Raw genomic sequence first — 13120 nt, 5'->3', positions numbered from 1 at the left:
CAAATTATAACAAAACGAAGAAGCAGAGGCCCAGTAGATTATTCCTCAGCAGCTGCTGGTTGACCTGGCATCACGTCTCACCTTCCTCCGATAAAGGACCTGTAATCTAGGGGTAAAAGGCCAAGCTTATTACTGACAGACGCCAGACGTGCCAAACAGACCCGCCTCTACGCCATAACATAGTCAGTTTCATCTTATTAACACTCTCAAAGGGGGAAGCGAGGATTATAACGAAAGCCACCATGTCATTAGAAATTAGGGTTTTAATTATTGGAGGGAGTGGTCCCTTTAAATCCTGCTGGTTCGTTCTGAGCCACTCCTCCTTCTCTGGCGGCGGATTAATGACGTCGATCGATTAATGCTATTAGAAATCTACGCTAGGTAGCTCACAAACCATGAGCACGAGTGTGTGTATGAGCCATGGATAAGTGAATAATGTGCAAAATGTATGTACGTCAAATGCCTCAATGTTTAATTAGCGTCCGAATGAAAGTAATAACAAGAGCTGGAACACACTTTTAAAAAAGACTTAAAGGGTGTAAGTTGGTAAGGTGGGACATAGTCTAATTAGTAGCAAAGCTAATGAAAAAAATTGAATTAATCTAAAAAATAGCTGAAAGATGTGGAATATTTGTCTCCAAGGATGATTTAGGTAAAAAAACAAAAAAAAACCATCCCACAGAGGAATTTTAGCCTCTCTCACACTTTAAAGGAAAACATCACTACTCTGCCATCAGTGTGTAAACAGAATAACAGTACTTCAAGGACGCCAATGAGATGTTTTTTGTTTCGTTTTTATTTATTTTTGTTTTTCTTACAGCTATAAGATTAATTACCTCCACAGTTCTTGCAAATATGACAGAATCCCCATTATTTTGTTACATATTAACATCTCCAGGTGAGTCTCAGCTTCACAAGGGTTTCGTACAAAGGCGTTTCAGGTAAAGCAGTACCAGTGTACTTTGTTTACCCTGGAGTTAAGTCTAACAAAGATTTTAAGAGTGACCGATGGACATTTGCTTTTGCTTCGTTAATTATTGGTAATGACTCAGTGACATGAGGTGACTTGACGCTATAAAGCACCCAACGACCTGGATGAAATTCCTCAGAAACTGGCTCTGGCGAGCTCATATTTCTTTGCACAATGAGGCTGTGCATAACTTTTTTCTGTATGATGCTGTCTGCAGGTAAGAACAATAAAAAATCCATCATTTATTATTGTTATTTATCATATATTATATTTATAAAGATGTTATTTTGTCTTTTTCCAGCAGTGTCTGGGTTACGGTGTTACACCTGCTGGGGCGCTAACCCCGGCACCTGCAATGAAGTCTGGGACTGTCCTCACGGTTATGACCGTTGTTCCACCACCATCCGTAAGTGTAACGTGCAACCACACCTGAGATGCTACTTTTTTCCCCTTCCTTTTTTAGGGCCTGAGCCTTAAGGTACTTCAGGCAAAGACCCTATTATGTTTGCACGTTTTAAATTAATTTTTAACATCAATTACTCAAATTGCATTCGCTTTAAATATACAAGAGACTGAGCTTGAACAGTGCATGTAAATATATTTATTTTATGCAACTGTCCCACCCTTTTCTGTTGCAGTTGCTGAAAATATGGTGGACAAACAATGCATGAGAAGTGTTATGTGCAATATAGAAACTTCAGTGGGTATCAGATGCTGCGCTGAAGACCTGTGTAACGGAGCCAAACGTGCTGCTGTCTCCATGCTTGTCCTTTTAGCACCGTTAATCACACCTATACTGTTCATTTGAAGCTTTACATCTGCATTTTCACATGAATCCTGGGGGGGGGGGGGGGGGGGGACTTCTTTGGTGTTGTGAATGTTCAAATCTAAAGGAAACATACTGATCCAAGGCATTTTGAAGCAGTGGTGAATATTCAGCACATACGTACGAAGGTACAGTATAAACACTCTTCAGGAAACCTTTGAAAATCCTAGTGATTTTTGTTTCATTTTCTTGTTGCACTGTATCATTAGTTGACAGATTTTGCCATGTTAAACAGCTCATGTATATCCAGCTCTATGTCTGTACATCCAAAAGTATGTATAATATCTTGGAAAATAAACAACTGACTGACAACAGTTCAGCGACTTTTGTTATCCTTGATAAGAATTTTTGGGGAATGTTTTGCATTTTTGTCAAGGAATGACAGATTCATTCTTTTTAATCTTATCCTTTTTTTTTTTTCATAGAATAAAACCTACAAATGGAAATTCCCAGGCAGGAGATGTGTAGTTGATAGAATCCAGCAGTAGAGAGCAGTAGAGGAGAAAAGGTGTTGCAACCGTAGTGAGCTACAAGTCCAAGACTCCTCACTTGATCATGATTTTTAATCCTTACATTCAGAGGAAAGTCTATCTTGGAGATACATGCAACCATGTAAATTTGTTTTTAATAGCACAAGCTTATCAAATGTACTGCTGGTCCATGTACTATTGAGGTAAGATAGCTTATGTTTTTTTAAGCTTATATTGCCTTGTATTTTACGTGCAAATTTTTCAGGCATACTATTTTTTTTTTATAAAACCATACCCTGTAACTAATCTAAACCATAAAGAATTGTCTCAAAAGCTGAACAAAAGATGTTTGTAGTGCCAATATTGATTAACCTATTATAAAGTGAAGTTATAGCAAATAAACACACCAACTGACCGTGTGCCCCTCTGAAAGATCAATGCCACAACCGGCTGCTTAGGAGCTCTGATCTCTGTTCAAAGCAACCAATTACACAGTGACTGCACATAAAAACACTTGGTTTGCTTTGTTCAGTCTTGAACCAGAGTGAGTTTAACCCCAGTTTCAGGACATAAATCATAATTTATACATCTCCTCTAGGCCTGTGCTTAAAGTTGTGGTTGATAAAGTCAAATGTCATCTGCATAGAAATATGTATAAATGTGAAAATACAATACAAAAAAATCCACATATAAATGGGCTTGAATAAATGATTCCAAACCATATCTCATTAACGTGTCGTTAAACAACAAAAATGCGACGTGGCTCTGAAAAGAAATTGTAATCCACATCTCTAGAGTGCATCTGCTGTGTGGCATCTACAAAGATGTATTTTTGTAGAACCTTTTAGAGAATTTAAACGTGACCGCTCTAAAAACACACAGAAAATATTGAACGCTATTCATTTAAATGAAAAGAAGAGCTCATCATGCGAACAGCTTCAGAGCTAGATGCAGCTCTGAGTCATGTCGCCAAGTATCTGAGCGAATGACTAATGTTTGCATTGTAACTCTTTATCCTATTTACTGTAAGATGTCACAAAATACACAGAGCATGTGTGTTCATGTGTGAGTGTGTGTGTGTGTGTATGTACAATGCAGTGTGTGTGTAATTGGTTTGGCTATGCCTGTTCTGGGGTCAGCTGACATGTGTTAAATGATCTCTGAGGTCACTGGAAGCTGACGTGTAAAAGAACAGACAAGTGTTTTCAGTAACAAGTGCTCATTTATGAATGAATTTACGATGTACATTTATCTTACTGTGAATAGTTGATTTATGCTGTTTCCTCTGAGCAAGTCAACCATATGCTTATATCAGAGGGAGTTTATTTGCTTCCATTCTCTCCAACCTCTAACATAAATCAAGCTGTAACCTTACTTTATTGCATGTCTCATTTTACATTTCAAACCTTGAATCTATATATTTTTTCCCCATTGCTGTATTTTACAAGTAGGATCTGAAATATGAGATCTGAGAGATGTAAACCCCAGGTGCTGCCCAGTCCATCTGAGCAAAAGACTTGTTTTCCCAGACTGCATTTGTATCGGGCTCCCATTCACCTGCCGATGGCGGCTGAGCTCATTTAATTAAAGATAAATTAATAAAAAAGAAACAAGTATTTAGCTCTGTTTTTGCAAGAGGAAATATTCTTAAAAGAGGCAGTTATATGACATTAAGTTTCATAATTATAAGACCTTTTCTTCAGATTTAGCTTGATTTGATTTCACTTAGATCCTCTAACAAATCTAAAATGATTCATTGGACTCCATCAGCCACCATCAGTGTCCGAACCGTTCTTTTCTTTTCACCCTGAAGAAACAAACTTATACAAGGAACAGCTTTATTCATTCCCAGCACACTCATGAGCATCACAAAGCTGAAAAGAACCACTGCCACCTGCTCAACCTGAGGAACCTTTACTGCAGCAGCGAAAAAGGAGCTGGTGGAGACCTGAACAGAGCGAGAAAGAGACGTACATACATGGCGTGATCAGGAACCTCACGCTGAAAAATGGACGCTGAGTTCGCTCTGCTGAATTTGCTGTAGCTAAAATATTTGCTAGATTGCTCTAAATACAATTTGTAGCAAATATTCAATGAAAATGCATTGTTTTGTTTTTTTTTCATTTTGAGAAGCAAATTAGCCAGGAAATAGCTTGTGTTCATTTTGCTTATTTTTGTGACAATGACATACAGGACAAAGGCTCATTCTGCCAATAAATAAACTAGGTAGAACCCCCCACCCACAGGTTGGCTGATCAAGATATATATATATATATATATATATATATATATATATATATATATATATATATATATATATATATATATATATATATATATATATCGGTCAGAATCTAATTCGATATTTTGGAATGGGTAATAGAAAGAAAAGAGAAAGAATGACGTAGAAAAGCAGTAACAGACTGTTTATTTCTCCGTGGTTTATTCTCTCACCAGCTCAAAGGATCTTGGAACATCATGTTCTCTTTCTGTGGCTGCAGAATTATTAATAACACAAGCACGACTAATTCCACGGAGGGTCACATCAAGTCCATGGGGACTTGTGGGCCCTTTTGCTGTGACAAGTGTCAAACTCATTTACAGTTTGACACTACAGGCCACTAAAAATACATTACAGTGTATTCAAGACCACTGTGGCCTATGCTAGAAACAAATAATCAGACTCTATTCCCTTCAATGGCACCCAAAGTTCATTTCATTCTCTAATGAAGACTGAAAATTGCAACACATCGAGCGAAAAAAAAGAAAAAAAAAAGACATCCGCTGGTTAATTGAATCATCACGGCTGAGAAGGTTTGAGATTAATTCCACGTAAGGAGAAGATCAAAAGCGAGCCAGCTAGAAGGATGTCGAGGGGAATAAGAGCACCGAGGCTTGTGGGATAATCCCATTAAGAGCTGCACATTCATTCACACTGAGGATCCACAGCTGTACTGTACGTAGGAGATTAAGGCTAAATAGTGATGAGGGGGGTCACAAGCAAAACCTGAACTCTCACAGTTTTAGAACATGCAGGTTTATTTATTTATTTATTTATTTGGTTTCTCAGCCTAAGCCGTTTTAATTACGATTCACGATCAACCACTATAAAAGCTATTTCAGAGTTTGCCTCTGGAACAGATTGGATTATAAGAAATAAGATAGATACCAAATGCGTCACTGCGTAATACTGATTGTCAAAGACTTACTCTGACAGTGGGATACACATTCACACAATTTCAATATCAATGATGCTTTTTCTGACGACAGTGAAATGGCGGTTTTGCCTCTGGAAGCTTGGTTGAATGTATACGTGTGCATATCTGTGCTTTAATGTCGGCATTATTGCGTTTACATGGTTTTTCTATTTAGGAGCTCAAATTACATTCAGAGTAAAAACTCCATTTGCATCAATTGTGGCCCAGCAGTCCAGTAATGATCTACACGACTGCAGTTTTGTTGAAATACACACCTTCTGCCTAATAAACATGTGCACCACACAAGTGTAATACATCCTGTATTTAGTGCTAAAGGTTAGTCATACAGTTCACTTCTGGAGAGTACATACATGACAATATTGTTGCAAAAGCAAATCTAACACCGAGTTCACATGCATAACAAAAGGAAAACATTTTTAAAAAGTGCTTTATCATGCAAGTAATATTTATTTTCAAAGTGTAAAAGGTGATATAAAGAGAAGTGACAGCGGAGAGGTAAACGTCTCTCGGAGAAACCGTTTTTTTTTTTTTTTTTTTTTTTTACTGCTCTCGCCATGAAAGATTACACAGCAATTCATAACAAACCGCTAAGAAAACAAATGAAACCATTAAACCCGACATCCATACGTGTGAGACTAAAATAAATCATCAAATAAATATTTCATGATCAAAGCTGACATAATTAGGACACTAATTAAAATATGTGGCAAAAAAACCATACAAAATATTTATAGTTGACATTTGTCAGTTTGAACTTTTTCATTCAAATTATGTATTTACAGAGGGATCGTTATGTGTGTGTGTGTGTGTGTGTGTGTGTGTGTGTGTGTGTGTGTGTGTGTGTGTGTGAGTGTACACGTGTGTGTGTGATATCTCATTCCACAGTACAGAAGTTCTCCAGACTGTTCTCTTGTGTCTTGGGGAGCTCATCATGATCCAATAGTCGGTACTTGAAGGAAACACGGTTGATGTAGTTCCCACTGGACACCAGCCTCACCACCGAGTTATCGCAGCCAATCTTCATCTGAGCTAAAGAACCGCAGGGAGAGCCAGAGAGAGAGAAAAGAGATATTTAACACCACTGTAGAGCACAGAGAGAACGGTTCTTTTGCGAATATTACAAAAAAAATATCCTCCTTTAGACAGATAGTTAGATCAGAAGCTCCAGCAGCCAATGGTAAAGCTACACTTGAGGTTTAGCAGGTTGTCATCTTGCATGTCAGTATCCGCCATCAGCACAGGTTGGTGAATATAATGGGGTTGGTGGGTTTGAGGTAGAGAAGGCTGTAAGAACTAGAATTTGCTATTATAAAGGCAGGAGGACACAGCTATGCAGTGGAAGGAGCTCATAGAGAAATTCAACTGACGACACCTCTGTGGAGGAAGTAGAGCCCGAGGACACTGGAGAAACCTTCCTGGCCACACAAAAGAGGTCCAGCAGGAGTTCTAGAGAGATTCCCATTCAGCTTATGTTTGTTTGAGGACAACACCATGTCCAGTGGGTTACTGTAGGGGAATGGAGTACTGCATCTGTTGTCTCCATATAACCGGGGTGAGAGCAGTGTCCATATTCTGGTCAGAAATATGATGGTTGTCTACATTGTATGATTTATACAGGACCAAGATGTCACCTGCAGCTGGAGGGAGGTGAGGGTCCAGTTTAGGGCTTCAGTTTTTTCACTTTTCTGCTATTTGCAGATGACGTAGATTTGTTTTGAAGTTTTTGTGATTCCAATACCCTGCAGTCCTCACCTGTGGTCCCACATTTTGGGTAGTAACGGGGATGGGTTTGGTCTAAGAGGACAGGACAGGGAGCTCAGACATAGAGAGAATATGGTTCAGTGCTTAATGCCTTTGATTAGGGTTTCTCCTGGATGTTGAGGGCGTTACGGGAATATCCACTGCAAGAAAGTCCCCCCCCCCACCAAAAAAAAGTTTCTCCAGTACTCACCGAGCCCACTGTGGGAGAAACAGAGATCAGCTACGGGGAACATCCCAGATGTGTCTACCCCATTCCCTCCCAGAAGCTCCACGTAGTCACCTGAACCTGAACAGCCCGACCAAACCCGCCACTGCAAAAAAAAAAGATAAACACAGAGTTCCTGCTGAAACAGGCAAGTCGATAAGTGATCCAGCTACACTGGTCTCTATAGGTTGACCTGAGAATAAACCATCATCCCAGCTGTGCGGGGGTTGTTCTTTCTTTAAGATGTAGATCTTTTTTAAAAAGGGTCACAGATATATTGTTTGTTCTTGAAAAAAATGTTGATGTCATCTTATAAAGCAATAAAACGAGCAATTTAAACAAAAAACTGGAGTAAATATCACACTGTTCTTTTAAGTTCAGCCTCTGTTTGGTGCATTAGTGAGTATTTACTGCAGCAGGCTTGTGGTTCTATTTCAACAGATTGTTTTGACATGAAATGTGAGTACATGCAGCTGTAGAAGCTGTTCAGAATATCCTCTGATATAAGACTTTGAATATTGTACAACTTAACTCGACATTTGAGAAGGTTGTTGTGTTTGGCCCGGTGAAGTTCTTACTGTTTATCATAATATCAGCAGACTTAGCAGCGGCTTATTTTATAGAGGGTTGACTTACAATTTGGCAAAAATAGCCGTAACTTGGAGGTGCACGATCACACTACAGGTCTTTTTGACGAAGAGTGTCACTGCTTCCTGGGAGTGACGGTTTGTGTGTGTGTGTGTGTGTGTGTGTGTGTGTGTGTGTGTGTGTGTGTGTGTGTTATTGTGCGTGTGCGTGTGCGTGTGCGTGTGCGTGTGCGTGTGCGCATGTTCTCATCTCACCTTTGGCCGGAGCTCATTGCTCTTGGCTTGCCTCAGACTGAGCTCTGTCAGTCGGATCTCCACTGGATAGATGATGGAGTAGCTGCAGTTCCTACGCTGATGTGGCATCACCATGGTGAAGCTGCCCTCTGGACTCTGAGACATGATGTTACAGGCTTTATATGGGGACAGACAACAAACGTGCGCACACACACACACACACACACACACACACAGAGGACAGTTTTCAAATTAACAGTTTTTCCATCACCAGAGAAACTCATTATTGACACCTCAGGCTACAAATTGGACATAATCAAAGCTGACTGTGGTAAGGAGACACAATTAGGGCAGAGCATGGAAATCCAATTCCAGTTCTCATGACAAAGATAAGAAAATAATGAAATTTGAATTGATAACAGTATGCTAGACTAAACAGGCACCAACAGGAATCGGAACAATCTACTCCTGCGGCTATGTTGTTCTTTTAGAGACATTTTCACGGGAAGGAGCCCTGCCAGTCAGAACTGAGAACACCAGCAATGCACACGGCAGGTTTGACACGGATCAGATAAAGAGTTGACAGAGTCAGACGGACAGTGAAAGTAGATGTAATCTGCTGCAGTTAAAGGTCCAAGTATGACTGAAGGGCCACAGACTGACCAGTGATTTATGCTGTTTGCCTGGAGGCGAAATCATTCAAACTCTGTCTGTCTTTGTCTCACTGCCAGACTGTGATTGTTATGTTGCTTGACACAGTGTTAACAGCATGTTTGTCAAGCAGCTGCATGACAGGTGCCTCCCCCTCACTCTACCCCCCCCCCCCCCGGGTCACCCTTGGCCTTGATTAATGCCTGATTGAGCATGGATGTCCAAAAGGGCCACACATGCGTGCACACAAGCACCAGTTTGATTCCCATCTTATGAATCTGATTCAGAAATCTCAGTGTTGCCTTTGGGTTTCTTGATTAAACTCTCACTTTCTCTGTAACCGATGTAGCAGAACTCACGGAAAGGGTTGTGGAGCTTTTTGACGGTGAGGGTGAAACCACTGTCAGGGCTGTGAATGCGGAAGAAAATCATGGCAACGTTCTGCGAGGAGCGACTTGTGGCCCCTGGTGCTATGGAGGAGCAGTAGTCTGTGTAGCGCTGGTGCAGAGGGAGGGGGTGGTCCTGACTGCTAGGGAACTTCTCTCCCTTCAGAACCCAACCGTCAAACATCTGTGGGAATGAAAACATGGCACTGATTCATTTGTTTTAATCAACTCGTTTCTGATGCCAAACATCAGAGTACTCAGACACAAACGCAGCATCCGCCAAGAAGGTAATGTGATCACCATCGTGTGTCTGTTTCTGAAAAACTAATAGATTTGGATGACATTTGGTGGAACGATCTGGATTAAATTGTAGACGTTTATTTTCTGTATCCACATAGACACCAGTTTTGCATGCTGACACCTGAACATACAGTACACGATACAGAATTATCATTTTGACTCATCAAAGCAGGAAACATACAGGAGTTTCTTCATGGTGTGTATCACTCATCCTGCACAGGTCTGCTGCAGGTCCTGCTCACCTCAACTGACTGCAGCCGTCATCAAAGCTCCTCCTATGACCTTTCTACCTACTGTCGATAAGAGCGATCTTTCGAGCAAATGAGGACTTGTTGCAGGTTTTAAAGCAAACTCGTGACGATGTCGCCAATTCTTTCAGTTTTCTGGTGAGAAAATTTGCAGATGGGAAACTGATTTTGTTTACTTAATGATTATTTACTTATTTTCTACAAATGATATAATCCACGGTATGCTAATTATAACACACTGATCCACATTTTTTTTTTAGCGCTGAGCTAATTCCTACGCATGTGCCGATATCGATACTGATACACTGAGTCATCATCAGTACGTTGTGAGTGTGTGCGATATATAATGTTACATCACCAGGCTGTAGTAAACAATGCAGCTCTTGTTTTTATTCAAGGGAGGCACATTAAACCTAAATGTATTCCCGGTGAAACTGAATTAAACTGTGTACGGATGTTATGTGATGACAGTTTCATGGTGCAGTGCGCGCTATCATGGAAGGGAATCTGGATCAGTGCATGGATGGGTACTATCGTGCCGGTATACAATCCATGCGTGAAGAAGAAGAAACTTCAAGAAACTTAAGAAAACTTAAGATGTTTTTTCAAAAAAGGTGCGGCACTTGGCTTTGTTGAGCATCTGTCTCTTGTTCAGAGAGACTACAGCGGTGATGTGCAGCTGCTGCTCCTCCAGACTCTTAACCCACTCAGTGCAGCCTCCAGATTCTTTCTTTATGCCATCTCTTTCAGGACTTTGCCCCACATGAACTATACACACTGCACTGTAACCTGATTCGGGCTTGGCTTGAGAACCATAGCCTCCTCTTCCCACTCTCGCCCTGAGTAATGTGACCAATGCAATGTGGTGTTTGGCCCTTAAATGATGCCTGAATGCTGTTTGGCACCATTTAAATCAAATGGAGATTTAAAATGAAATCAAATTTGGGGTTAATTCTGAGAAGCCCTGAACTTCCGTACTTCCTTTCTCTGAGGGGGTTGTGTGGGTGTTCCTATTCAGCGAATGAAGCGAACCTTGATGAAGTCTCCCGCGTTACAGTCGATACTGACGTCAGACAGCTCTAGACTGATGACCTCACTGGGCTCAGCGATGATGAAAGCAGCGCAGGCCAACTGTGGTCGAGATGCTACAAAGGTGAAGTCGCCCTCGGTGGCCAGCATGTCCAGGCATCCTGGGAACATATACACAAGATATTCAAGCTTTTAAATCGAAATTTAATTTGAAAATTGGGAATGAGTCCATATTGTGATGGCAATCAGCATACGACAGCACATCTTGAGTGTTGATAGGTTGTTTTGTGCGCTCATGCACAGTGGTGGGGCACTGTATATGTTGTGGTATCTGTAGATTATTTGCATTTTAGTGGATTTTGTAATTCTTACTCCACCACATTTAGGCTGTTTGAACCCATCCAATACTAGTTACTTTATCTTGTAGGGAAAACGTGGTAAAACCTGATGAAGATGATGTACTAGAATGTGTACCATTACTTGTGATAGGGTACTTATGTAAACTCATAATCTAATGCTTCTCTAAATTTAATTATGTGGAGACTTTTTCCGGAATACAATTTTATTTGGGTGTTTCAATGAGAAGAACTTCTTCCACCACTGCTCATACAGCCTTTTGTTAATCTCTAACACACAAAGAAGCTACAGAACTAGATAGCCTGTGGGAATTTGTATATTGCGTATGTATTATTATTGATGGATACAATGGGTTCTACAGTATTTGCATATACAGTTATGCACTTTAACACTCATACTTTTATTGACATCAAGGGTTTAATTTCTGTTTGCCAACTGCATTATATATAATCATCTAATCAGTAAAGACATTAGTTAAAGCTGCACTTACTGAGGGGTCGACGGAAAATAAAATCCTCTGTTCCTCTCTTCTGGTCCAAACTAAGAAGAGAATATAATCCATCTGAAGCCTCGTTGTCCTGGGAGGAAAAAAAAAGAAACAAAACACGTCATGCAGACAGATTTTACAGCTGTATTCACTCGAAGTTTCCAGTTTAAACTACATGACTTGGTCATTCATCAATGGAGATGAGATCTTACCTCTATATAGCGACAGAGCATCCTCTGGGCTGAGAGGGAGATCAGGAACAGGAGCAGCTGTGTGCGCAGAGCTGCCGACATACTGAAGCACATCTAAAGTGTTTTTCCCGAAGCAGAGAAGAGAATAAGGGCACCGGCTGTGATGTGGCAGCTTTTATAGCAGCACAGACAAGCAGGCAGGCCGACATCAGAGGGTCACTGAACATCACGGTGGAGCAGGCTGACATGACTTTAATCATGTTTGAAAATCTGTCATTCATACTGTACCAGGACATTTACATCTGCTTGACTGTGTAGAAACTATTAACAACTGTGTAAAATGTAGGCTTGTGTGTGATTTCATAGAAATGAACAGAAATCTAATTAATTTTTATGTAAGAACCTGCTTAATGCTTGTATTTTTGGATTGTAATGAATGACTCATATTGACTGGAAAATACAGCTACTGTGACACATGTTGTAAATATAAACCTAGAACATCCCACAAACCTCATTTCACCCCAGATATTATTTCACTTGTGATGTTGTTAAATGGTCCAAGGTGGTAACAAAAAAAAAAAGGAATCCAGGGACATCGAGAACTTCCCTTTCAAAGGACCACACAAGTGCTTCCCTCCTCGACCTGCACACCAACTGCAGAGAAAGAAGTGAGAGGTGACACTGATGCAGAAGAAACTTCCTGCAGTGTTTACATCTTAATTCTCAGAATGCTAAATTTACTATTAATCAATTAAATGTCTGAAAAATAATAGCAAAAAGGTAAATATGAAAAGACAGACCAGTACCAATATGGCAGCTCTACATCTGATGGAGAACTGGTGTTTCCATTATTTTACAAATAACAATTTTCTCCATCTGCTCCAAAGAGTCAGTCTGAGCTCTGTGGGTGTGAAGTACCAGACTGTTGTCAGAGGTTGATCATTAATTACACCCCTCATGTGTTCTTAGGTATACAGAAAACTAGACCATACTGATATTACTAATGCTGCTGTGCTGGCAACCTTCAGGGCCAGAAAGTAGTACGAAAACTAATGGTTGCATTGAAAATCTTTCTCAGGGTGCTATATGTTCACTTAGCCACCAGAGGTAGCTATGAGCCAGAACCGTATACCAGCGAAGAGTACATTGATAGCGAGAAGAACCAAGTTCATTTTCAGGCTTGGTCTATCCCTCCATCCA

The 13120-nt window shown here is 40.3% G+C and overlaps 1 protein-coding gene across 1 annotated transcript; it reads right to left on the bottom strand.

The window, feature by feature from the left end:
• Window positions 1–4650: 4650 nt before the first annotated feature.
• LOC147260108 (corticotropin-releasing hormone-binding protein-like) lies at window positions 4651–12126 on the bottom strand. The gene is made up of 7 exons (XM_086205357.1): window positions 11942–12126; window positions 11733–11820; window positions 10889–11046; window positions 9282–9492; window positions 8293–8447; window positions 7436–7556; window positions 4651–6513 (listed from the first exon to the last, which is right to left on the bottom strand). The coding sequence occupies exons 1-7, from the start codon at window positions 12032–12034 to the stop codon at window positions 6359–6361; spliced, it is 981 nt and encodes a 326-aa protein (XP_086061483.1). The 5' UTR covers window positions 12035–12126; the 3' UTR covers window positions 4651–6358.
• Between the last annotated feature and the right edge of the window lie 994 nt (window positions 12127–13120).

This window comes from Aulostomus chinensis, chromosome 6 (genome assembly GCF_037954235.1).
Source record: "Aulostomus chinensis isolate RoL2024-O1b breed Wild chromosome 6, RoL_Achi_v1.0, whole genome shotgun sequence".
Classification (NCBI taxonomy): Eukaryota; Metazoa; Chordata; class Actinopteri; order Syngnathiformes; family Aulostomidae; genus Aulostomus; species Aulostomus chinensis.
The sequence above is the reverse complement of the archived record's forward strand: the minus strand, read 5'-3'. Positions and strand labels throughout refer to the sequence as shown.